At 40.6% G+C, this 20,562-nt stretch overlaps 1 protein-coding gene across 7 annotated transcripts in view; it reads left to right on the forward strand.

Annotated features, from left to right (window-relative positions):
- baz2ba (bromodomain adjacent to zinc finger domain, 2Ba) overlaps positions 1-20,562 on the forward strand; it is a 94,883-nt gene that overhangs the window by 72,860 nt on the left and 1,461 nt on the right. For 2 of the 7 annotated variants that reach the window (XM_088413003.1, XM_088413005.1), the window contains 22 exons: positions 1,070-1,131; positions 2,297-2,362; positions 3,006-3,071; positions 4,086-4,130; positions 4,374-4,400; positions 8,447-8,512; positions 9,303-9,443; positions 9,843-10,097; positions 10,206-10,429; positions 11,127-11,201; positions 11,265-11,496; positions 11,581-11,643; positions 11,733-11,877; positions 12,424-13,214; positions 13,918-14,173; positions 14,340-14,495; positions 15,361-15,521; positions 16,131-16,351; positions 17,805-17,940; positions 18,075-18,221; positions 19,131-19,429; positions 19,702-19,845. In XM_088413003.1, coding sequence (XP_088269129.1) covers positions 1,070-1,131; positions 2,297-2,362; positions 3,006-3,071; positions 4,086-4,130; positions 4,374-4,400; positions 8,447-8,512; positions 9,303-9,443; positions 9,843-10,097; positions 10,206-10,429; positions 11,127-11,201; positions 11,265-11,496; positions 11,581-11,643; positions 11,733-11,877; positions 12,424-13,214; positions 13,918-14,173; positions 14,340-14,495; positions 15,361-15,521; positions 16,131-16,351; positions 17,805-17,940; positions 18,075-18,221; positions 19,131-19,429; positions 19,702-19,845 — 3,778 coding nt within the window. Of the gene's footprint in view, positions 1-1,069; positions 1,132-2,296; positions 2,363-3,005; positions 3,072-4,085; positions 4,131-4,373; positions 4,401-8,446; positions 8,513-9,302; positions 9,444-9,842; positions 10,098-10,205; positions 10,430-11,126; positions 11,202-11,264; positions 11,497-11,580; positions 11,644-11,732; positions 11,878-12,423; positions 13,215-13,917; positions 14,174-14,339; positions 14,496-15,360; positions 15,522-16,130; positions 16,457-17,804; positions 17,941-18,074; positions 18,222-19,130; positions 19,430-19,701; positions 19,846-20,562 lie in introns of all 7 variants that reach the window. The other 5 variants (XM_088412998.1, XM_088413001.1, XM_088413000.1 and 2 more) reach the window with 4 other exon arrangements.

The raw sequence follows: 20,562 nt of genomic DNA on the forward strand, positions 1-20,562 counted from the left end.
TAACGTCACAAAGAGCATGCCAGTATGTATGCCAGTATGTAGACCTTTCAGCTAGCTACTGATTGCACTAGCAAACAATTATACACTCTGCTAAGGATATAACATTTTTTTAAAACGTTTTCTTATATTTTTCCTAAATCAATGTCATATACATTTTACTCAGAAATAACTTTTTTTATATGTATATTTCTTAAAGTTAATAGTTGTGAATAAGTTATATTTAAGCATTAAAATCCCTTTTGGTTAAAGAGCTTGTACATACTGGTCTATTAACCATTACAGAAAGATAAAATGACAATTAACAGATGGTAATTAGCAATGCTCTTAATTTGGGCCCGCTGTAGCACAAACCTAACACTGGGTAGTCTAATAAATTCGCTAAGCGCTATAAACCAATGAAAGCGAATGGCGTGTGACTCCCCATGCATCCCCTTAGGTGTGATTGAGTGTGTGAATGATTGTTCGTTACTGTGTGCCCTGCAATTGGCTGGCAACCTGTTCAGGGTGTCCCCGCCTACTGCCCAAAGTCAGCAGGGTTAGGCATCAGCAGGCCTGCAACACTTGTGAGGATAAGTGGCTTTAGAAATTGGATGGACGTTTTAAGCATCAGGAAAACTAAAAGAACATTTGTTTTTCGACACAGTTCCTGTCATGGGCTGAACATTTGCTCATGTGCCGATGCGCTTTTATCCCAGTGTTTGGGATATGTATCAATGCTTCTTATACACAACTCTGTCGCCAATGTTAGCTGCATTACAAGTACAGCAAAAATATGTTTTCAGTTTCCGTTTGTCAGTGCACATCTGCATGAGGACGAATAATTTTGTAATACAGTAGTAAAATGTATTACAGGAAAGAATTGTTTCATGGGAGGGAATTTCATTGATCGCCAATCCCTAATTCAGATTCAGACACTGACCGACAACGGAGGCTGACAGCATGAAAGATGCCACACTAGCCCATCAGGAGCAATTAGGGCCTACTAAATCTGTCACTGGAATACATCTGAGATTCCAGCTGTGTAGGTCAATTTTGTAGTTAATCATATAAACTCTCTTGACTCTTGCAGCTATTATGGCGGCAGAGGAAAGAAGGAAGCAAAAAGAGCAAATCAAGATTCTCAAGCAGCAGGTATGTAACTGTACTGTACAATAATGGCGTGAAAAGATGAAAAGAAAAGATGAGCAGCTCTAGCTGATAGTCTTGCCTTTCACTTTTCGTTAGCGTTAACCATACTGTTGCCTTTTTGCGCAGATGAACAAAGGTATGGAAGTGATTTTATGCAAGTATTTTTTTCCCCATGTTTAAGTCTTATAACAGCTATAAATATACAGAAAATGTTATTCTGTGGCATGGTTTCCCAAAATGTGACCCAAAATACACTTCCAAATAATGTCTTCTTAAGTACATGTACTATGTTTGCTTACACAGAGTTGCGGGTTAAATTTGCGTCTTACACTGTTTGTAGATGACAGAAGGTAGAGTGGTGGTGGTTGCCCCTGGAAAAGATAGGAATGGAGGTTAGCCGTGACTATATGTGTATGAATGAGAGGGGGACCCAAGTGAAGCCAAGCTGCAACGAATGGAGAAAGGTGTCAGGTGTAATGTGTGATAGACTTTCAGCTAAAATGAAAGGAAACAGGAAACCGCTATTGGGGAAAAGACAGGCAGAGCTGGAGGTAGCAGAGATGAAGATGCTGAGGTTCTCTTTGGGAGTCATCAAGATTGATAAGGTCAAGAATGAATACATCAGAGGTGCATCACTTAAAGTTAAACTTACGGTTGGGGGAGAATAGTCAGAGGCCAGACTGAGATGGTTCTGACATGTCCGGAGAAGAGATATTCAATATAAAGGTACAAGGATACTGAACTTGGAATTGCCAGGCCGGAGGTCTAGACAAAGACTTTATAGATGAAGTGAAAAAGGACATGGTTAGTGTGAGAGAAACTTAATGCAGGAGACTGGTTTAGATGGAGACAAATAATTCACTGTGGCAACCGCTGATAGGGAAAAGCTAGAAGAAATGAAATGAAATGTATATTCACCCAAATTTAAATTCGCAACTTGTCAAAGGATCATGGAGAAATCTTGAACAGTGAAACAGTAATACAACGTAAAAATACTTGTACATGAACACGCTCTATTCATTCATTTCAACATCAAGACTATTACATTATGAGAAGATTTGCGTTTTATACTTTTAATGTAGCAGATAATTATGAGTGTGATAATCATGACTGAATTGAAAACGAGACCCATCTACAGGTCATAAACTTTTTTTTTCTCCCTCAACAGGAAAAGATCAAGCGTATCCAGCAGATTCGGATGGAGAAAGAACTCAGGGCACAGCAAATTTTGGAGGTACAGAATCTGACCCAACAGCACCTGATTAAGCAGAACGTTCTTGGATAGCTGCAGCCCCTCTGACTACTGTATAGTGTTTTTAATCTTCCTAAAGCTCATTACTGAATAGTGGCATGCTTTGGAGGCGTTGCGTCGTCTTAGGCATAATTCCATATGGAACTAATGCTAAATTGGTCTTGGTTGACGGCTGTTGAATATTAAAATGGCGGTTGGTGCCTCTTCAGACCTTATTTAAATTGGACAGAAAAGTCTTTTTTCCCCCCATCAGACAACAGTAACAGTTCAGCGTAAGTGGGTCGAATCGAGAGAAAAAAAGGTGCCACACACACAGATGCTTACACAGACCCACAACGGCAGGCACTCGCAATTATAATGCCGCAGCTTCAAAGTGTTTTAGGACTAAATCAATTTTGAGTTGACACGGTTGACAAGACGCTCTTAACAGGAGGCTTCACCATTTTCACAATTACGTGTTAAAGAGATACATAATTCATTGGCAGTGTTCTACAAATTTGACATTCCGAGGGCATGGAATGTGTGCTGGGACCAGGAAACCACAGATATTGTGCTGAAGGCCCTGCAAAAGCCAAGCGCATCTGAGGCTGACACGTCTGTTCTTGTCTTGAATCTTTATTCACAGGCCAAGCGTAGAAAGAAGGAAGAAGCCGCCAATGCCAAAATACTGGAAGCTGAAAAGCGAATAAAGGTATGACTCAATAAATGCCTTTGCTGTTAAGATTGTTGTTCTACTAGTGAAGCAACACAGACATCAAGAATGCCGGATATCCTTGATAGCCATCTTAGAGCCCGTGTACTAGTATGCTCAATTCCCATTGCTAATAGGACGACATGTGCGCTTGACAATGAATTAAAACTATTTGCATTTATGTTAGTTTAATGATTTATTTATATTTTGTTCACGTTCAACTATGAAAGAGCTTGGCGACAACTTTTTTTGAAGCGCCATGTTTTGTACATCTACTATTATGAGAGATCTCAGCTGCATCATTTGTTATTGCAGTAGCATTAGGAAAAAAATTAGATGGGTAATTGCAGCCTGCTCAATAAAAAGAAATCATTTTGAAATTGGAACATTTTAATTGGCTGTTATTTTTTATGTCAAATTTTGGCAAAAACCCGTATCTCGTTTCTTATGGACTCAATGTTGTGAGATATCTCGACTCATGGAATTTGTTTCTTATCCCATGCCTAATAGATAACCATATAAAATGGCCGCCGTCATACGGTGACAATATGTTCTAACATAAATCATCAAAACACATGGAGATGCTTTCACCTCATTTCCGATAATAATCATTTCGATCTGTAGTCCGTTTGTGAACAAATATCCTTCGTTACTACAAAATGAAAGTTGTAGTTTCTCTCCCTCCACCAGTAATACGCATGTGCGACCCGGAATTCACATGTTTACCTACTATTTAATTTGAAGAAAAAATACTTTATAAGGACATATAATCGTTTATCTCTACATACAGATGCCAACTTGTGCAGTTTTGCCTCACGGGTGCCAACGTTGCGTTTTTGGTTCCTCTAAAATATGAACGTGATAATTGAAGGACACCAAGTTCCAAGGCCTTTTTCTTCTTTGAAGCACACTGGTGCTCTTTTTCTGTTGGCATAGCTTCCAAAGAACAAAATCGGGATTGGCAGGAGTATCACAGTTTATTGATCTTCCCTCCTCATCTCTTTTGTCTCCAAGGAGAAAGAGCTGAGGAGACAGCAGGCGGAGATCCTGAAGCACCAGGTAGGCTTACTACAGCTTCACTTAAAACAACAGTTACTACTCAACAAAAGAAGAGTTTGCCTGTATGATAACTTGCCATTGTGTGTGTTATGTGTTTAGTATATGTGTGAAAGTGTGTATGGTTAATCAGCAAACGTCAACTTGTAATGAAAGTCATGAGTAATTCTGAATATGAAAACGCTGTGCTTTCTGGTTCTGGATATTCCTTCTGTTTCATAATATTTTGCCAACTCTCTCTGCCAGGAGTTGGAGAGGCATAGACTAGATATGGTATGGGTATGTTTATTTTTGTACATCTAACACCTGCATCGTGTAACTGGTTGTGTTATGGTTGTCATAGCAATGCATTAAGTGTAGCACTGGCTGCTGTCATACTACATTCTTCTGCATGGCTTTCCAGCAAAACAAAACAAATGAGAAAAAAAGTCAGTATGCTGCCTCCATCTGCTCGTCCTGAGGGACAACTGACCCTGTCACATTGGCCAGGCAGCTTCTGTCCCCCTCCCCCATTCCCTCACCCCGCCCCCTCTTCTACTCAGAATGCATTGCAAAGACTGCTAGCCAAACCACACTCACTGTGTCTCAAGATGCACTCGAGGAGTTTCCATCCATCACACGCATCGTCTTAATTGTTGCATTGGAGTAGAGTGTGTTGCTCATGAGTGGGCTTGCAAAATTATGGCAGTTTTCTAATGGCAACTAGGCAAGCGGGAAGGTTCTTGGAAGAATAGATTTTACTATAATTCTGACTAAAACATGCAAGTGCAGTCCCACCTCGAGTTGCGTGTCTCTTGACTTCCGATACATCGCTCAGTTGATTTTGCTTTCATTTGTGTCAAGTGAAGCAAATAAGATGGAACTTCGCATTTTGTAATAAATCCGTTCTTCTAGAAAATATGAAAACCAAAGCTATGTATTAATATGTTGGAGACTGAAAATTTTTGTACTCAAACATGAACAAAAATTTTATTTAAAAAAAAAACTGGTGTAACTTATATTTTACATCAAGATTTTTTTCAATAGATTACTGAAGTTAATTAATAAATATTTAACACTTTTATAACTCATTCACTGCCATTGACGACCATAACTGGGAAGTCAATGAATAACTTTGTATTCATTAACTGCCCTGTCTAGTATTGCCATTAATGGCAGTGAATAAGTTTAAAGCCTGTAGAGAATTTGATGAAAAAGGGTAGTGAAGGAGCCATTTCTGTTTGTCTACGACTTCTTGAATCCTGTTTCCCAGCCCTCTTTATCACATGGTTGGTGATTAGAACTGTGTCATATTGTGAAAATCAAGAGACAAAAGTTATATTACAAAATTCAAGCTTTAAAATTCAAGCTTTTTTTTTTAAATCAAGGCTGTCAACACAAGTCGGGGCAACACTGGCAGAAAACATACTCAAGAAATGAATAAAAGCTCTATTTACCATTTGCCTACAAGTAATGCTAAAAAAAAGCCACAATGTGGCCCCAAAAACTTTGGTTAACTGTTACTACACTGTGTGCCTTGATCATGAAGGTCCAGGTCAAGCAGATGTAGTCTTGAGTGTTGCTGAGAACACCGGAAGGAATATTGCCTTCAGTAGTTACTAAATATGCCTTGCATACCTTACATAATGCTTAGTACTCATCAAAAACTTGAGTGGATGTAAAATGTAGATTAAAAAAAATGTGTACAACACAAAACGTTCCACTCTACTCTAATGGCCCCACAACTGGACGAGGAGAGGATTATTTTACAATGATGTCTGCTTGTAAAAAAAAAAAAAAAAAAGTTGAAATTTCTGTTTATTTATGATCAATTTCCATGACCCTGAATTGGTTGTTAAATCTCATGAATTCTGTGATTTAAATTTTACTGCAGATTTTCCACCCCTTTGCAAACCTACTCATGAATGCTTGGCAGTTTGGACAAGACATTAAGCTTGCATCTGTTCTGCTGTTTGAGCGCTGGACTTAAACCTTCCCGAGCCTCTCTTCTCATTGACCATTTTATTCAGTCGGATCACCCACGTCACCGTTGACTCTTTTGATGGCAGAAACAGCATGTGCCCAGATCGTCGTCGTTATTGATTCCACCATGGGGGCAAATTGCTTCTCCATAGCATTTACGTCCAGCCTGACTATCCTGCTTGTAGCCCTTCTCACAAATTAGCTGCTGAATCAAACCCATTTGGACCCACATGCAAGCTATGAGGGGGAAAATTACATGATATTGGTATTTAAAGAAATGAATTGGAATGAGCAATTTGACATACAGTGAAACCCCAGTTATAGGGAACATTTCAGACCCATCCACAAAAATGAAAATGAGTTTTGATATGAAATATCGGTAAAATAGCGGGAGTGCATCAAATAGAACAGAATTAAATCGTTCCACTTTCAAACATATCCAGATTTGTACCCAATCGTCTTTTTATTGGGGAAATATATCCTTGATGGAAATGCCAAGTTTACATGACTGACACGTTCATTTTTACGTCCAGTACAAGTCAAACATTTGGAACCACCTTCCAGTTTTAAATGGTCTCAAATGTCAAATTCAAGCTATTAAAGACGAAAATGTGCAGTTGAGTCATTTCAGATCATAAAGCATCCACATCAGAAAGCTGAGAAAATACAAAGATGTACAAAGGTTTCATCTTGGCGATAAAGCCTGAACTTTCAATTGATTGGTACTGTATGCAAACTGATAAGAAACTCAATTGCATCACACCCTCTTAAATTGAGCGGTACCATACTGAATTGGATTATAATCCCACTAAAATCGAACCAAATTAAATTGTGTCACTGAAGTATCATCAAACCGCCCTTGTATTGCACAGCACCCCAAATACCGATACGTATTTGATTGTGATATTAGACCCCCCCTCCTCGCCCCCCTAATTGACAAGATAAAAACTTTTTTTGACACACTCCTAACTAATGAGATAAAAAACATTTTGACAAAATTCCTAGCTCTCAAATGATTTAAACAACTCAATTCTTCACTTTAATATTTTGTTCACTGTAAGACTGAACCTTAAAACAAAAGTAAACATGACAAACTAAGATCTAACAAAAAAAAACAAGTTATCTTGATTCTAACTTTCAGCGGTGCCTCGACTTGCCAGTTTAATTTGTTCTGTCACCAAGTTGAGCACATGTATATGAACATTTTTGTCAAATAAATTGCAATTTATGTAGTTTGCGCCCCCCCCAACTTTGTTCTTAATTTAATAAAGAAAATCAATGCTGTCTTATACAAAACATAAGAAAAAAATTACAGAATTAAACAAATACAATGTTACAATGTTTGTTGCCTTTTTAGAGGTGTGATGTGAGGAGCTCTAATGCCCGCTCAGGTCAGCTATTTACCATGCAGTCAGTTCAGTGTGAGCTTCTTCATGCTCTTGAAAGTATGTACATTTTATTGTAAGTCAAGTAATTAAAATCTGCAAAAACGCTTGGGCATGAGAATAAAATGCTGTATTACAGATGTGGAATGCATTACTGTATTTCATTCCATTTTGGTAAAGTTTATCAGTAGGACTGCCAGGTACTGTGCCTATTGTAAGTATCGCAATGTTAAAATGTTCCTCGCATCCATTTGAGTCACTGTGCTGGGAATGTTCTTGGCAGGCTGAACTAGTGGTAATTGTGTCCTTTGGTGCATCACAGTGGGAATGACAGTCTGATATCATTGAGGGGAAAACCTGAAGAGATCAAATAAAATGATAGTCATCGGTGATTCTCGTGGCCTTTTGCAGGAGACTGTGAATCATGCACCAGAGAACAAAATAGATGTCTCATCCTCCGCAGTCTCATACTGTGCTAATACTAAAGCTGCCAAATCCACTGAAGTGTAACTGCACTGTTTGTAGCTCATCATTCCTTTTTGTCGTCCCCTCCCCTAAATATTATTAGTAAAGCGTCAAATAAATGTCACAAATGACTAATACAATATATAATTTTTCTGGCAACCAATATTTTGTCGCTTGTATTCTATCCGCTTTAGCTTAGATGCGCCGTCACTGATTCCAGCTGCTTTTCTTTTTTTGAGCCTGTCATCACATCTACTTCGTATCGCATCTATGTGTTGCTTTTTGGTTGTCATCGTACTACTGTACTTCTCACGTAATGCTTCCACCATACATGTGACAGTGTATACATGTGAAGCATCGTTTTGTGTTTGTTCGAGTATGGTGCCTCTAATGAATTTAGAGCATTACCTTTGTATTAATACATACCTACTAAAATTGTATGGCTTTGACCAGGCTTTTTGCAGTTTGTCCCTTACTGTAATGTGCCTCTGTTTTCTGCCACCGTAGGAGAGAGAGAGGAGGAGGCAGCATGTAATGCTGATGAAGGCTGTTGAGGCTCGCAAGAAAGCAGAGGTAGTAATAGGCTGGAAAAAAAAAAATGAGTGACACACAACACATACACACACTACACCGGCGGTGCCCAAACTTTTCAAGCTACGAGTAATCGTATTGTTTATATAATCATCACTGTTTTGCATATCCATTGTCACTACTTTTCAAGAAAAAAAGTGCATCATGCTTGAATTGCTGTGCACACAACCAAAATCATGAAACCCAAAGATCCAAGGGACATGAGTTATGCATTAAATCTCTAGAAAATGGATGTATGGACAAATACCTGACCAAGCAATCCAATTGCTGGCATTACAGCGATCAATCTTAACAATGCAGGCATTTCGTTATTGCCTAAAAAACATCTAGACTTTAGTCTTTTTTTTTAATGGTTGTAAATAATTTGTAGACGTTATTTGCATATCTATTGGAAGTTGTCACAGTAGTGGTTATGGTTTTGCACCCTATGCTTTTTTACACTCAATTTTTTACACTGCCCTAAAGTATTTGCTGTGGGCCATTAAATGGAAAGCGGGTTGCAAATATCCCTGGGTAGTAGTATGGGCACCCCACGCCACGCCATAAAAAGAAAGTCTTTATAATTGCCTCCTCGCATCCTCCATTATTGTTTACTTTATCCCACCCAAGATTCTGACCCTGGAGCACTTTTCCTTGGAATCCATTTCTGCAATCTCTCATCTGCTTTCACACATGCATACACGGATGTACCAAAAAATACATTTATTTTTTTTTAACACAATCTGTACAACACCTTTTCTCTTAATGCTACTGCTAACTCCCGACTCCTCAGGAGCGCGAGCGCCTGCGGCAGGAAAAAAGGGATGAGAAGCGTCTCAACAAAGAGCGCAAGTTGGAGCAACGCAGGCTGGAGTTGGAGATTGCCAGAGAGCTGAAGAAGCCAAATGAAGACATGTGCTTGTCTGATCAGAAGGTAGTTGAGATCTTTTAGTCAAACAAGTGAATTCCCCATTTTAACCTTTACCATGTTTGTAATATGTTGTTTATTGTAGATGCGGTTTCTTTCCTTAATCCTCAAACACAGACCCGGGCAAATTTGCCATTTGAGACCCTTCTTGAGCATAGTATATATGTGCTTAGAAAATAAACGTTAGTAGGTTTGTTCTTAATGGTTTTATATGACAATAAGCATGATGCCATAAAATCAGTGTCTGTAGTTGTGTTTATTTCGATGCCATCAAGTGGCTAATGGTAGTACTACATAATGTTAAAGGGTGTAATCAAACACCTTCAATACAATACAATTCTTCATCAAATGAGAGGATAGTTCTTATTTGAACTTGAAACATTGTTTCCGCCAAATGTTTTTTAGGCTCTCCCTGAGTTCTCCAGAATTCCTGGGCTGATCCTTCCAGGACGTGCAGTGTCCAACTGTTTGATGCTGATGCAGTTCTTGCGAGGGTTTGGCAAGGTTTTGGGACTGGACTTGAATATTGATGTCCCCACACTGGGAATGCTACAAGAAGGCTTGCTCAACGTAGGGGATAGCATGGGTCAAGTCCAAGACCTCCTGGTCAAACTCCTCTCCCTTGCTGTCTGTGATCCTGGTTTGCCCCCTGGACAAAAGGTAAATTATTATCTAGTTGTAATTTAACAAAGGCCATTTTTTTTTCTCAAATTTGAAAACCGCAGTATATGAAATAACATCTATTAAAAACATCTATTTTTCTGTTAGACAAAGACCATGTTGGGGGACCATCTGACGAACGTTGGCATAAACAGGGATAATGTGTCTGAGGTGCTGCAGATGTACATGGGGGCCCATTGTGCCAATACTGAGCTGGCCCCTCTGGCCCTCAGTCTGAAAACCAAGGCTTTCCAAGCCCACACGCCTTCCCAGAAAGCCTCCATCCTGGGATTCCTTGCAAATGAGCTTGCTTGCAGCAAAGTTGTTATCAGGTGTGATACAAAGTTAATATGTACTTGTGACATGTTAAAACAATCAGGTGCAATTTCTAGTTGAACGGGAACTTTATTTGGCCTGGGTAAAACTTTGTACACGGGGTCACCTATTTACATGTCATGTGACCTATTTCGATCTGGTATGTACAGGCCGCCACTACATCAATCAGAGCTGCTATTTTATAGCCGTTTGACACACGCAGATCGATGTAAACATCACGATTTACCAGGATGGGAGTTCATTTGTCTATTTAGTACAGTAGTGGTGCTTGTTTTAACCCGTCTATTCAATCCACAGCTTGATTAAAAATTCATTCTAATCTGAATACAAGACCCCATTAAAAATGCATTCTAATATAAATACAAGGCTCCATGTGAACTTGACTGTTTTACTACTTTTTGCACGATGTACTTGCTGTTGTGAAATAAGCAGCAGAACAGCAGAACTCACGACTGGTGTTGGAGCCATAGAATTGTATTGACAACTGCTGATGAAACCATAAGATTAGTGGTCACTTGTAACGGCAATGCTTCAAACAGGGTTTTTTCATGAAAAAGGCCCTAGAGTGTAGTGGGTTGCAACAAAGATACAGTGAGACAAAGAAAGGCACAAAAGTGGACATCCTTGACAATAAGTTGCATTGTTCCTTGTTGGTGTTTCCAGAATTTCACATTATTGTATCTCTTCTTCTAGTGAAATCGATAAGAACCTGGATCAGATGGCAAACATGAGGAAAGACAAAATTATCATGGAGGGGAAACTCAAGAAGTAAGTAGTAATGTTTTGTAACTCTAGACAATATAAACCTCACACTCTGCTTTTCCGATCCAGATTGAGAGCCATTTATGCCAAACGTACTGGGAAAAGGGAAGCTAGCGTGGGTGTGGAAGAAAACCAGTCACTCGGCACACCGTCTTCAGCTATAAAACGCAAGAGGAAACTTGGTGGTGACAGTGAAGACGACGACGATGACGACGATGACAGTGATGATCCAGCTGACGATGATGAAGACGAGGATGAAGATGACCTTAAGAAGATTAAAAAAGTGGAAACCTATGATGAGGTTAAAAAAAAAAAAACAGTCGCAAAATTGATAAATAGATGCATTCATAACTGACCTTGAAGAATAATTGTTTTTCATTGTCAGGATGAAGTTGACCAAGCTACTAGTGTGGAGGAACTAGAAAAGCAGATAGAGAAGTTAGCTAAGGTATTGCTTGTATTTATTTCATGCCGATATTTCAGTATTGAGGAATATATTCTAAAATAGAAACCTGTGAATGCTCTGTCCAAATGCAGCAACATCACCAGACTAGAAGAAAGCTGTTTGAAATATCCCATTCCTTGCGCTCCATGATGTACGGCCAAGATCGTTACCGCCGTCGATACTGGGTACTTCCTCACTGTGGAGGTGTCTTCATTGAAGCTATGGAGAGTGGAGAAGGTAGTTACACTACACCAAAAAAGACTGTTGGTCGGATAATACTTGATTTTTTTTTTTTTTTACCATTTTTGTACGTTTATGGTTGATGGTTGGTTGGCCATAGACAAACCTAATTTGTCATGAGTTCCAAATTGTATGACATTTACAGTATATATACTCTCAGTATCAGTTTTTTCTGTTGCTAATTGCATGTGCCCCATTTCTGTCAACTCCACAATACTTTCATGAAGCTTAATTTTGGATTCCTGTGGAGAGCAGCAAAATACACACAAAGCTCAAAGCTTTGTTACTGTCAGTTGAGCAAAGTCAGAATTACAGAATAAGATCATATCTCATTATAATGATTTTGTGTCTCATTAAAAATATGTCATTATGACTTAGTTTGTTGCAAGAGTCAAAGTTGAAAATGACATTCTGGCTAAAATTCCCACCCATGACAAACTTGATTACATTCCTATTAAAACAGCTAAAATGGTTCCCAAAACGGCGGCAAGTTGCAAGTGCAACCCTAAGACTAAATTTATATTTCTAATTCTTCGCCCGCAGCACCAGAGGAACTTGAGGAGGAGCGACAGAGGCGAAGAAGAGCAGCGGAGGAAGTCAAGGTCAAAGATGAACCTCTGGAAATTGAACTAGAGAAGGACAAACCTGCCTCACATTCTGTCCTCCCACATGGCTTGCAACAACAGAAAGAGGAGGAGAACGAGCACGAAGAGAGAAAAGCTTCTCCAACCTCTTTCTACCAACAAGAAGGCTATGGGTCTCAACTTTGTCCAGACGCTCCCAGAGAAACGGTGAAGGCAGAGGACCAGGCGAGCCCTCACGCCGGACAGAATGGCAAACATACATGCTCTCCTGTTGCAACAACCTCCGTGACATCATTCTCCCCTTCTCGCAATACCTCTGAGCCGGAAGTGGCGAAAACCGCTGTGATTGTCGGGCACGACGCTTCAAATATCCCCGATCCAATTTCGACCTCCCTATCCGCCCGGGCCCTGCCGGCCCTGCATGAAAGCCCGGGGAATACTCCTCCGGCCTCATCCCCAACTCCATCCCAACAACTCTCCCTCCAGCCAAACGACCAGCTGCTTCGGGTTCTGACCGAGAGGAGCGGACACTGGTTCAGCCTGCTCCCTCGCAACCCCTGCGACCTTTCTTCCCTGACGGCGACCCCACCCGGGGCACTTGATGCCACGCCCCAGGCGTCATCCACACCCAACAAGCCCAGGTCCCCTCCGGCGTCACCTGCGCTCCCTCTCACCCCTTCTGCGGCGTCAGCCTCGGTCAGCCCGCACCATCCACCCGGCCTCCTCACATACCCTCTCTCGGCACTGCAGGTGAGGCCATAAGCCACAAGTTCATGGAATTGTGATCGCATAGAGAGTAGGCTTGCAAAATATCCACTGGAAAGGATATAAAGACGATTAAATCGTTAATTGTATGAAATTGAAGGTTGGCTCTTAAAGCAAAGTGAAACTAAGGCCTCAGACACACCACAAACGTGTTGGAAACAAAAGCGCCAAGTAAATCAAATGATGTTTCAAAATGGTAACTATCCATTGCCTCCACTCTCAAATGCTGTGGTTGAGACCGCTGAATGTGTTGAAACCACAGTGCTCAGCTGTCAACTAATATCACTAAGCTAATTAAAAAAAAAAACACGCTGCATTTTATGTTGTAGTTTTCTAATGCCTACACATCACTAATTTACATGTTTATACATTTAAAGTGGCCTCTTTTTTTTAACTTTTCCCTCAAAAAACTAGGCCAACAGAGCCATGTTTCCAGCATTGTAATACAATGAATAATGTATTTAGAAACAAATATTTGAATTCACTTTAAACATAGTTGGTGAAAATATATTTTAGCATAATCTTTGTAAAATCAGACAGATGAAATAACTGGGGGAGGGGGTCTTTTTCAAAACCAAAAGTTCACTATAATAGTCTAAAACTTACACTGGCTGATTAATTGAAGAGTTAACCTGAACTTTGTGTCTGTGTGGGACTAATCCCCAATCCTTTTGTGTTTTCTTCCCAGGCAAAGTCTGGCATTTCATTACTGGGAGTGTCTTTGGGGAGCTGGTCGAGCGGTATGATCAGTCCCAGCTTGCCTCTGTGCAGCAGCCCCAGTCCCATGTTGGGTCATTCGGTGGAGGGCAACACTGCAGCAAGTGTGTCCAGTAAGAGCGAATCGCCTCTACCTCGTCTTGAGAAAAGTTCATCCTTGCCCTCTCCTCCTGCTGTGGAGATTCCAAAATCTCTAGACCACCACACACCCCGGCCTATCCCAGAGGGTAAGACATCCGTCTATATCTGAAAAAGAGGACCACTAACCTATCAGATGTTGTATAACAGCAGAAATCAAGTATTCCACCAGACACCAGCGATACACAGTTGAAAGAAGGATATGAGTGGTAAATGTGTTCTTATTTACCCACAACTTGTGTTGCTGTCCTTTAGACATGTTGACCGGTTGGTGGCGTATATCTGACATTGAGGAGCTGCGGGCGCTGGTCGCTGCTCTCCATAGCCGAGGTATGAGAGAGAAAGGCCTCCAGAGGCAGGTGCAGAAATATCTGGAGATGATCCCCCAAGTCTGCATAAAACATAAGGACGGTAAGTACTGCAAAACGGTAACATTAAACAGCCCTTTTAAGCTTGCTTGCTTCAAGCTGTTACATGGGCGCGCCTGGTTGAAGTTGCTAGTAAATCTACAAGTAAAACCAAAGTGACTTGGTGTGTTTAGATTCCAGGCACCTGATTTTTTTTTTTTTTTTTTTTTTTTTGGGGGGGGGGGGTTGATTTGCTCAGTAAATACTGTACTGAAGGTTACTGCTGTCAAAAAAAAAATGCATGTTAGGTATTAAAACAAAATTGCCTGGCACATCTTTTACTATATGTGGAGGTGCAAGTCAAGGAGGCAGAATAAGTATATTCTCAATCCCCGGCCAAGAGCGACTACTATTATGATTATAAAGAAAAGCACAGAGGCGCAAGCCCCCTATCTGTTAGAGTGCCTCCATGTGGATAAAAATGCACATGCTAGAACAAACAGCATAATTGAAAAATCGTGATAATAAACTGTTTAATTCTTTGTAATAATTATGACATCACCGTTTTAAAAATTACATTTCATCAGTATTATGATTGAAAAGTTTATTTACATGTTTTGCCTATTCATTTGTTTAAGTAAGGTCGTTTGAAATAGAATTGTTTTGAGTAACACGCATGCTCAATAAATAGCAAAAAATTCCACCAATCACATAATCCAAATCTTAATAAAAATCAATAAATAAAATAATTTCCACCAACCACATAATGAAAACCCCTCAACTTTATTCCAACATCCAATAAAAAAAGTGTCATTCTTACAGTACTTAAATAATATTGGCAACTAAATAGATTCATACAGCTGTAATTTTGTCGTTTTTTTTTTTCTTTTGTAAATCAACGATCGACTTTATATGATATATTCGCCTAGTGGCCATGATCGAGCTGCGGGAGCTGGAGGAGAGCCAAGTCAGTGTGGAGTCGGTACGAGGTTGGTGTGTAGAGGAGCAGGCCATGGAGATGGACATTGCCGTACTCCAGCAGGTGGAAGAACTCGAAAGGAAGGTTACTGCTGCCAGCCTGCAGGTCAAGGTGTGTAGACATGGAAGTTTATTGTTGCTACAGCAGAACAAAACCAGTTCAATTTCATGTTTTAACATAAGATTCACGTTTTAAAGTAAGTATGTCCTCTACATTCACCATCACTGGGCCATTTAGGTATATGACTTTTTTTTTTTCAATTTTAAGACTTTGAAACGGGATGGGAGTGTGCTCTGCCTCTCTAAACTTACACTTTTAGAATGTCACAGTGAATTGACGAACATGAATGGAGATCATAGGTGCCAGTGCAAGCTCTAATTTTACTATATCGCTGGCGCCGGGCACAGTGCCTATATTTCCAAAATTATCACTTTTTAGAAGATTCCAAACATGGCAAGTTCGTTCACCCATTAGCATTGCATTGTGAAAGAGCAAGCCATTTTCAACACTTAAGTTGCATGATAGTATCGCTATAGTATTTTATTATGTTAAAACATGAAAATGCGTTCGTTGTTAAATCATTACAATGGTAACATAGTCATTTGTCAATATGTTTTAATTGCATACCATTCACAGCTAACTGCTTTTATTTTCCCGTTGTTTCAATCTAAATATGAAATTTTCGCTGAATAGACCCAACTTTTTGTATGGTGCCCCTAGGGCTGGACCCATCCAGATCCTCAGTCGGAGAGGGAAGATCTGGTGTATTACGAGCACAAGCCCCCCACCAGATCGGGCGCGGCGTCCTCATCGTCAAACGGGGGAGACAAGGATCATCCCGAGGAGCGGGGGGAGAAGGGCGGGGTGATTCGTCACCCAGACAACCCTCTGGACATAGCAGTGACCCGTCTGGCCAATCTGGAGCGCAACATCGAGAGAAGGTACCTGAGGAGCCCCTTAGGTACCACCATTCAGATCAGGCTGGATAATGTGGGTACGGTCACTGTCCCTGCCCCCGCACCATCCGCTAGTGCTGACAGGGAAGGGTAGGTCATCTCTCCAACCGAAAGCTCCCCCGCTCTCATGTTAAGACCCTCTCTTTTTCTGTGTGTGCTTTCCCGTATGAGTCCAAAGTTGAGGGTGCTGGATGTGGTGCTGTCGGGGACGTCTTTCACTATTGCCTCTTACTGCCGCAGCTGAAATGCCCACATCCACACTACAGATACCTGTTCTTACACTCTACTAAAAATGCTCATAAAAAATACTGAAACGTCATTTGTTTATTTTTTCTGCTGTCACACGCTACACAAACAATGTCGTAACTTCTGATTCCCACTCAAAGCAAACCTTTGACTTGTGTTTACGCTAGCATTCACTTCTGAAACCAAATTCACACGATCGAAAACCTCACATATATATGCAGAACTGAAACACACACGCAATAGTATTTTTTTTCTTTTACTCACGTTAGTCTGCAAAACAGCTCATAAATTCTGAAATAGCCCTCACACACAATGCTCAAATGTCACATGCACAATTTTTCTTACTCGAAATTTTACATATTGAACATAAGTTACGCAGACAGTCTTGGGCACACTAATGAAATCATGTCATATACTCTCAAAAACCTGCGTGCAATACAGCTATATTGATGCAACACTCACATCTACTGAAATGGTCTCCGATGCACACGATATTTTTTTTTCCACTAGTATACATTGAGGCACACTCAGAAAAATGGTTTTGCCCTCATGCAAACTATCCGCCACTTATACACACTACTGAACCATTCTCGCTCTCAACATTTTCACACACACATACTTAAATATGCTCATATAATGTACTGTAACATGCATTTTAGGTATGGGATTGTTTGAATCACGTGAGTGGGTCATTTGTTTGTGAGAGGCAATTCTGAATGATGTCCGTGACTGCTCCTCCACAGTGTTGGATGCTTTCACAGCACACTTGTTTATGGTGGCTTGTCAACTTTTTTTTCTTCATTAATTTTGTGCATTTTTTTCCCGAGGGGGAGTGGTATTTCCTGTGAAGGCATTGTGTGTTTTCTACAGTCATCTGCATGGTGTTGTGCATCAGTAACTTTGGCTTTGGTCTACTACTCTCCCGCATACACTTTACGCAGGTTTTACCCGTTCACTCGTTTCTGCATGAACGTCCCTTTACGTGACACAGTCAGTGTAACCTCTTCCCAGCGCCTCACACTCCCACAATATTAATGCTTGTCCAGCTGGAGCTCTGCTGTCTTGTTGGTGCCTGGTTAAACTGACTGATAGTTTGTCATGTTCTTGTATACAGCCATATTTATTATGCAAAATATGTGAGTATTGCTGTGTGTTGCGTTTCTCATTGTCACCATCGCTTATCTTGCAACAGTGGCGAGGAGGAGGTGGCCCACGGTATGAAGGTGTGGAGGAAGGCCCTGACTGAAGTGCGCAGTGCCGCCCAGCTGGCCATGTGTATCCAGCAGCTGCAGAAGTCCATCGCTTGGGAGCGCTCCATCATGAAAGTGGTGAGCAAATGTACTCCTGAAACTAAACCTAGTATTTCTAAGTACTTTATTTATTACCACTGGTGAGTAGCAGATAAAAAGAAAACTGTACAATGAATTTGTATTCAGTTTTAACCAGTGCTCTTGTTGTTCAGTACTGTCAGATGTGCAAAAAGGGAGACAACGAAGACCTCCTGCTACTATGTGACGGCTGCGACAAAGGCTGCCACACTTACTGTCACAAACCCAAAATCACCAGCATCCCCGAGGGAGACTGGTACTGCCCGGCCTGCATAACTAAGGTATCTCTCCTCTGGATTGCAGCCCTTGCCTTTCTCCTCACTTATAACACAATGCGATGAACTAGTAGAAGGACTCTATTTTCAGTCTCTTCCACTAGTAGTGTCACTTTCGGCCTACTAGGCCAACCTTAAGCTGGATGTTATCAAATTTGACTAGTAGTTAACATGCACGTTTTCTATCCTCGTACTTGTAGCTTGCAGATTTCAACCGTTGCATAATGTTTGCTTTATGCATGGGCCGATAAACGGATTGGCAATTTATTGCGATTTTATACAAATCTGTCAAACTGGAAAGAGTTTTTCTTTATTTAACGGGCAACTGCAGCGTGCAGCTCCCATTGTGTAGCGTATGGGAGTCCTCTGCCGCGGCCGCCAATCATAGGGTACCGTGGATAACGTTATCATATGCTACTTTCACGGAGCGTTTTATGTGATATCGCTCAAGGTAGGACACGAGCAGTCAATTGGGCAGTTTTCGGCTTTCGAAAACGAGCAGGCGACAGAAAGCCGCAAGCTTAGAGAGAATCATAAAATTTAGCATGGTAAATGTTTGTGTTTGCACAAATGCTGTAATGTATATTTTGTAATGTAGTAAAATGTCTATTTAGGAAAAGCTTAGTGCACAAATGTTGTAATATATGTTTTTATAATGTAGAAAAATGTCTATTCAGCAAAAACTTTCTAATAATTTCAATATTGTGATGCCGCAATACCGTGTTATTTAATCATGCGTCAGAATCTCATATCATCCCATGCCTAATTGATTTACTGGTTTCATGACTTTTTCCAACTACTATGCTACAGTTGCCCTAGTCTGCAGAAATGTCATACAATAGTGGAAGTATGTGATGTACTGTACTGCCAGCTTGATGGCTGAATCTCAAAGGTGCTGTGTCTTACTCTCTCCAGGCAAGTGGTCCAACTCCCAAAAGCAAAAAACCTCCATGCAAACCAGTAGCATCCAACGTGGGAGCAGGCAAGAAAGGCAGCGAGACCAAGAAGAACGGGAAGAACGCGGGTAACGGGGATGTGTCTGAGGACGACCCGGCCAGTGCCAGCAGCACACCCAAGAAAGGCTCGAAAGACAGTCGGAATAAGAAAAGTGAGGACGGCTTAACTGCCCTGCCGGGACCAAATCAGGAGAGTCCCGCGTGTGTCAAAAGAGCAAAGACTGCTCGAGACAACAACAGGGATTTGGGATTATGCAGGTACTGACTTTTATTATTGCTATAGCCCTCATTCCTCACTTGTTTAATTAACCTTCAGGCCTTGTTTGTTTTTCTCTAAAATTGATCCAAGACTGAAACTTTTGTTTATTCTGCAACACCGAGATTTTTAACTAACAGCATTTCTTGTCAATACTTCGTTTTGAGCAAGTGAGGTTTACACAAATGGTTAGCACAGAGCCCAGAGGAAAAACCAGAACTACAATGGCATTGAAAGGTAACGTCTTTGCGATAATTGAATGTGTGTTGACCAGGGTTCTCCTTGCTGAGCTGGAGCGACATCAGGACGCTTGGCCTTTCCTCACGCCTGTCAACCTCAAGTCAGTCCCTGGCTATAAGAAGGTCATCAAAAAGCCCATGGATTTCTCCACCATACGTGAAAAGCTCGTGAGCAGCCAGTAAGTTCACCCCATCTTGTTTCTTTGTTTTTCCTCCATGTGGACCCATATACAACAATGAACAATTCCATGATTGTAGTCCATTTTTTTCTGTTCTTTTCTCTTTCAGATTTTACAATCAAATTTTCAAACTGTATATTTATTAAATTCAGGCCATTTGGGCTTTCACGGTTCTTCTAAAAATTGCTTGCTTTCCCATAATTCACTTTCCCAAAATGTAAACAATGACGTGAACTAAATTATAACTGTTCGGCTTTTTAAAGACAGTCTTGGGGACATCTTGAACTGGATGCCTGCCAATCGCAGGGAACACAAAGAAAAACATTTATTTACAACACACACCTAAGGACAATTTATAGTGTCCAAAATTCCTTCTGCACATGTGGTGGATAACCGGACAACTCGAAAAAATAAACCATCGGATGACAGTGTTTCCACACATACAACTTAACTATTACCTACATGCATTTCAAAGTAAGGAATGGAAGTCAATCTTTCACATACCACCACCCGTATTTACATAGACATAGCACATAATATTCTGTTGGCCTTGAAAAGTAAGTGAAAATGCTAAATATACTCAACTGATTCAGGACACGTTTGGGATTATTGCCAAATGTTTACAAAAATTAGTTTTATACCTTCCACATTTCTTGAGCCAAATTTCACAGTATGTATTTTAAAAGTAATTCCGCAGCATTTTATTTTACAATTTCT

Source organism: Hippichthys cyanospilos, chromosome 4 (assembly GCF_059441005.1).
Source record: "Hippichthys cyanospilos isolate Australia breed blue-spotted pipefish chromosome 4, RoL_Hcya_1.0, whole genome shotgun sequence".
Classification (NCBI taxonomy): Eukaryota; Metazoa; Chordata; class Actinopteri; order Syngnathiformes; family Syngnathidae; genus Hippichthys; species Hippichthys cyanospilos.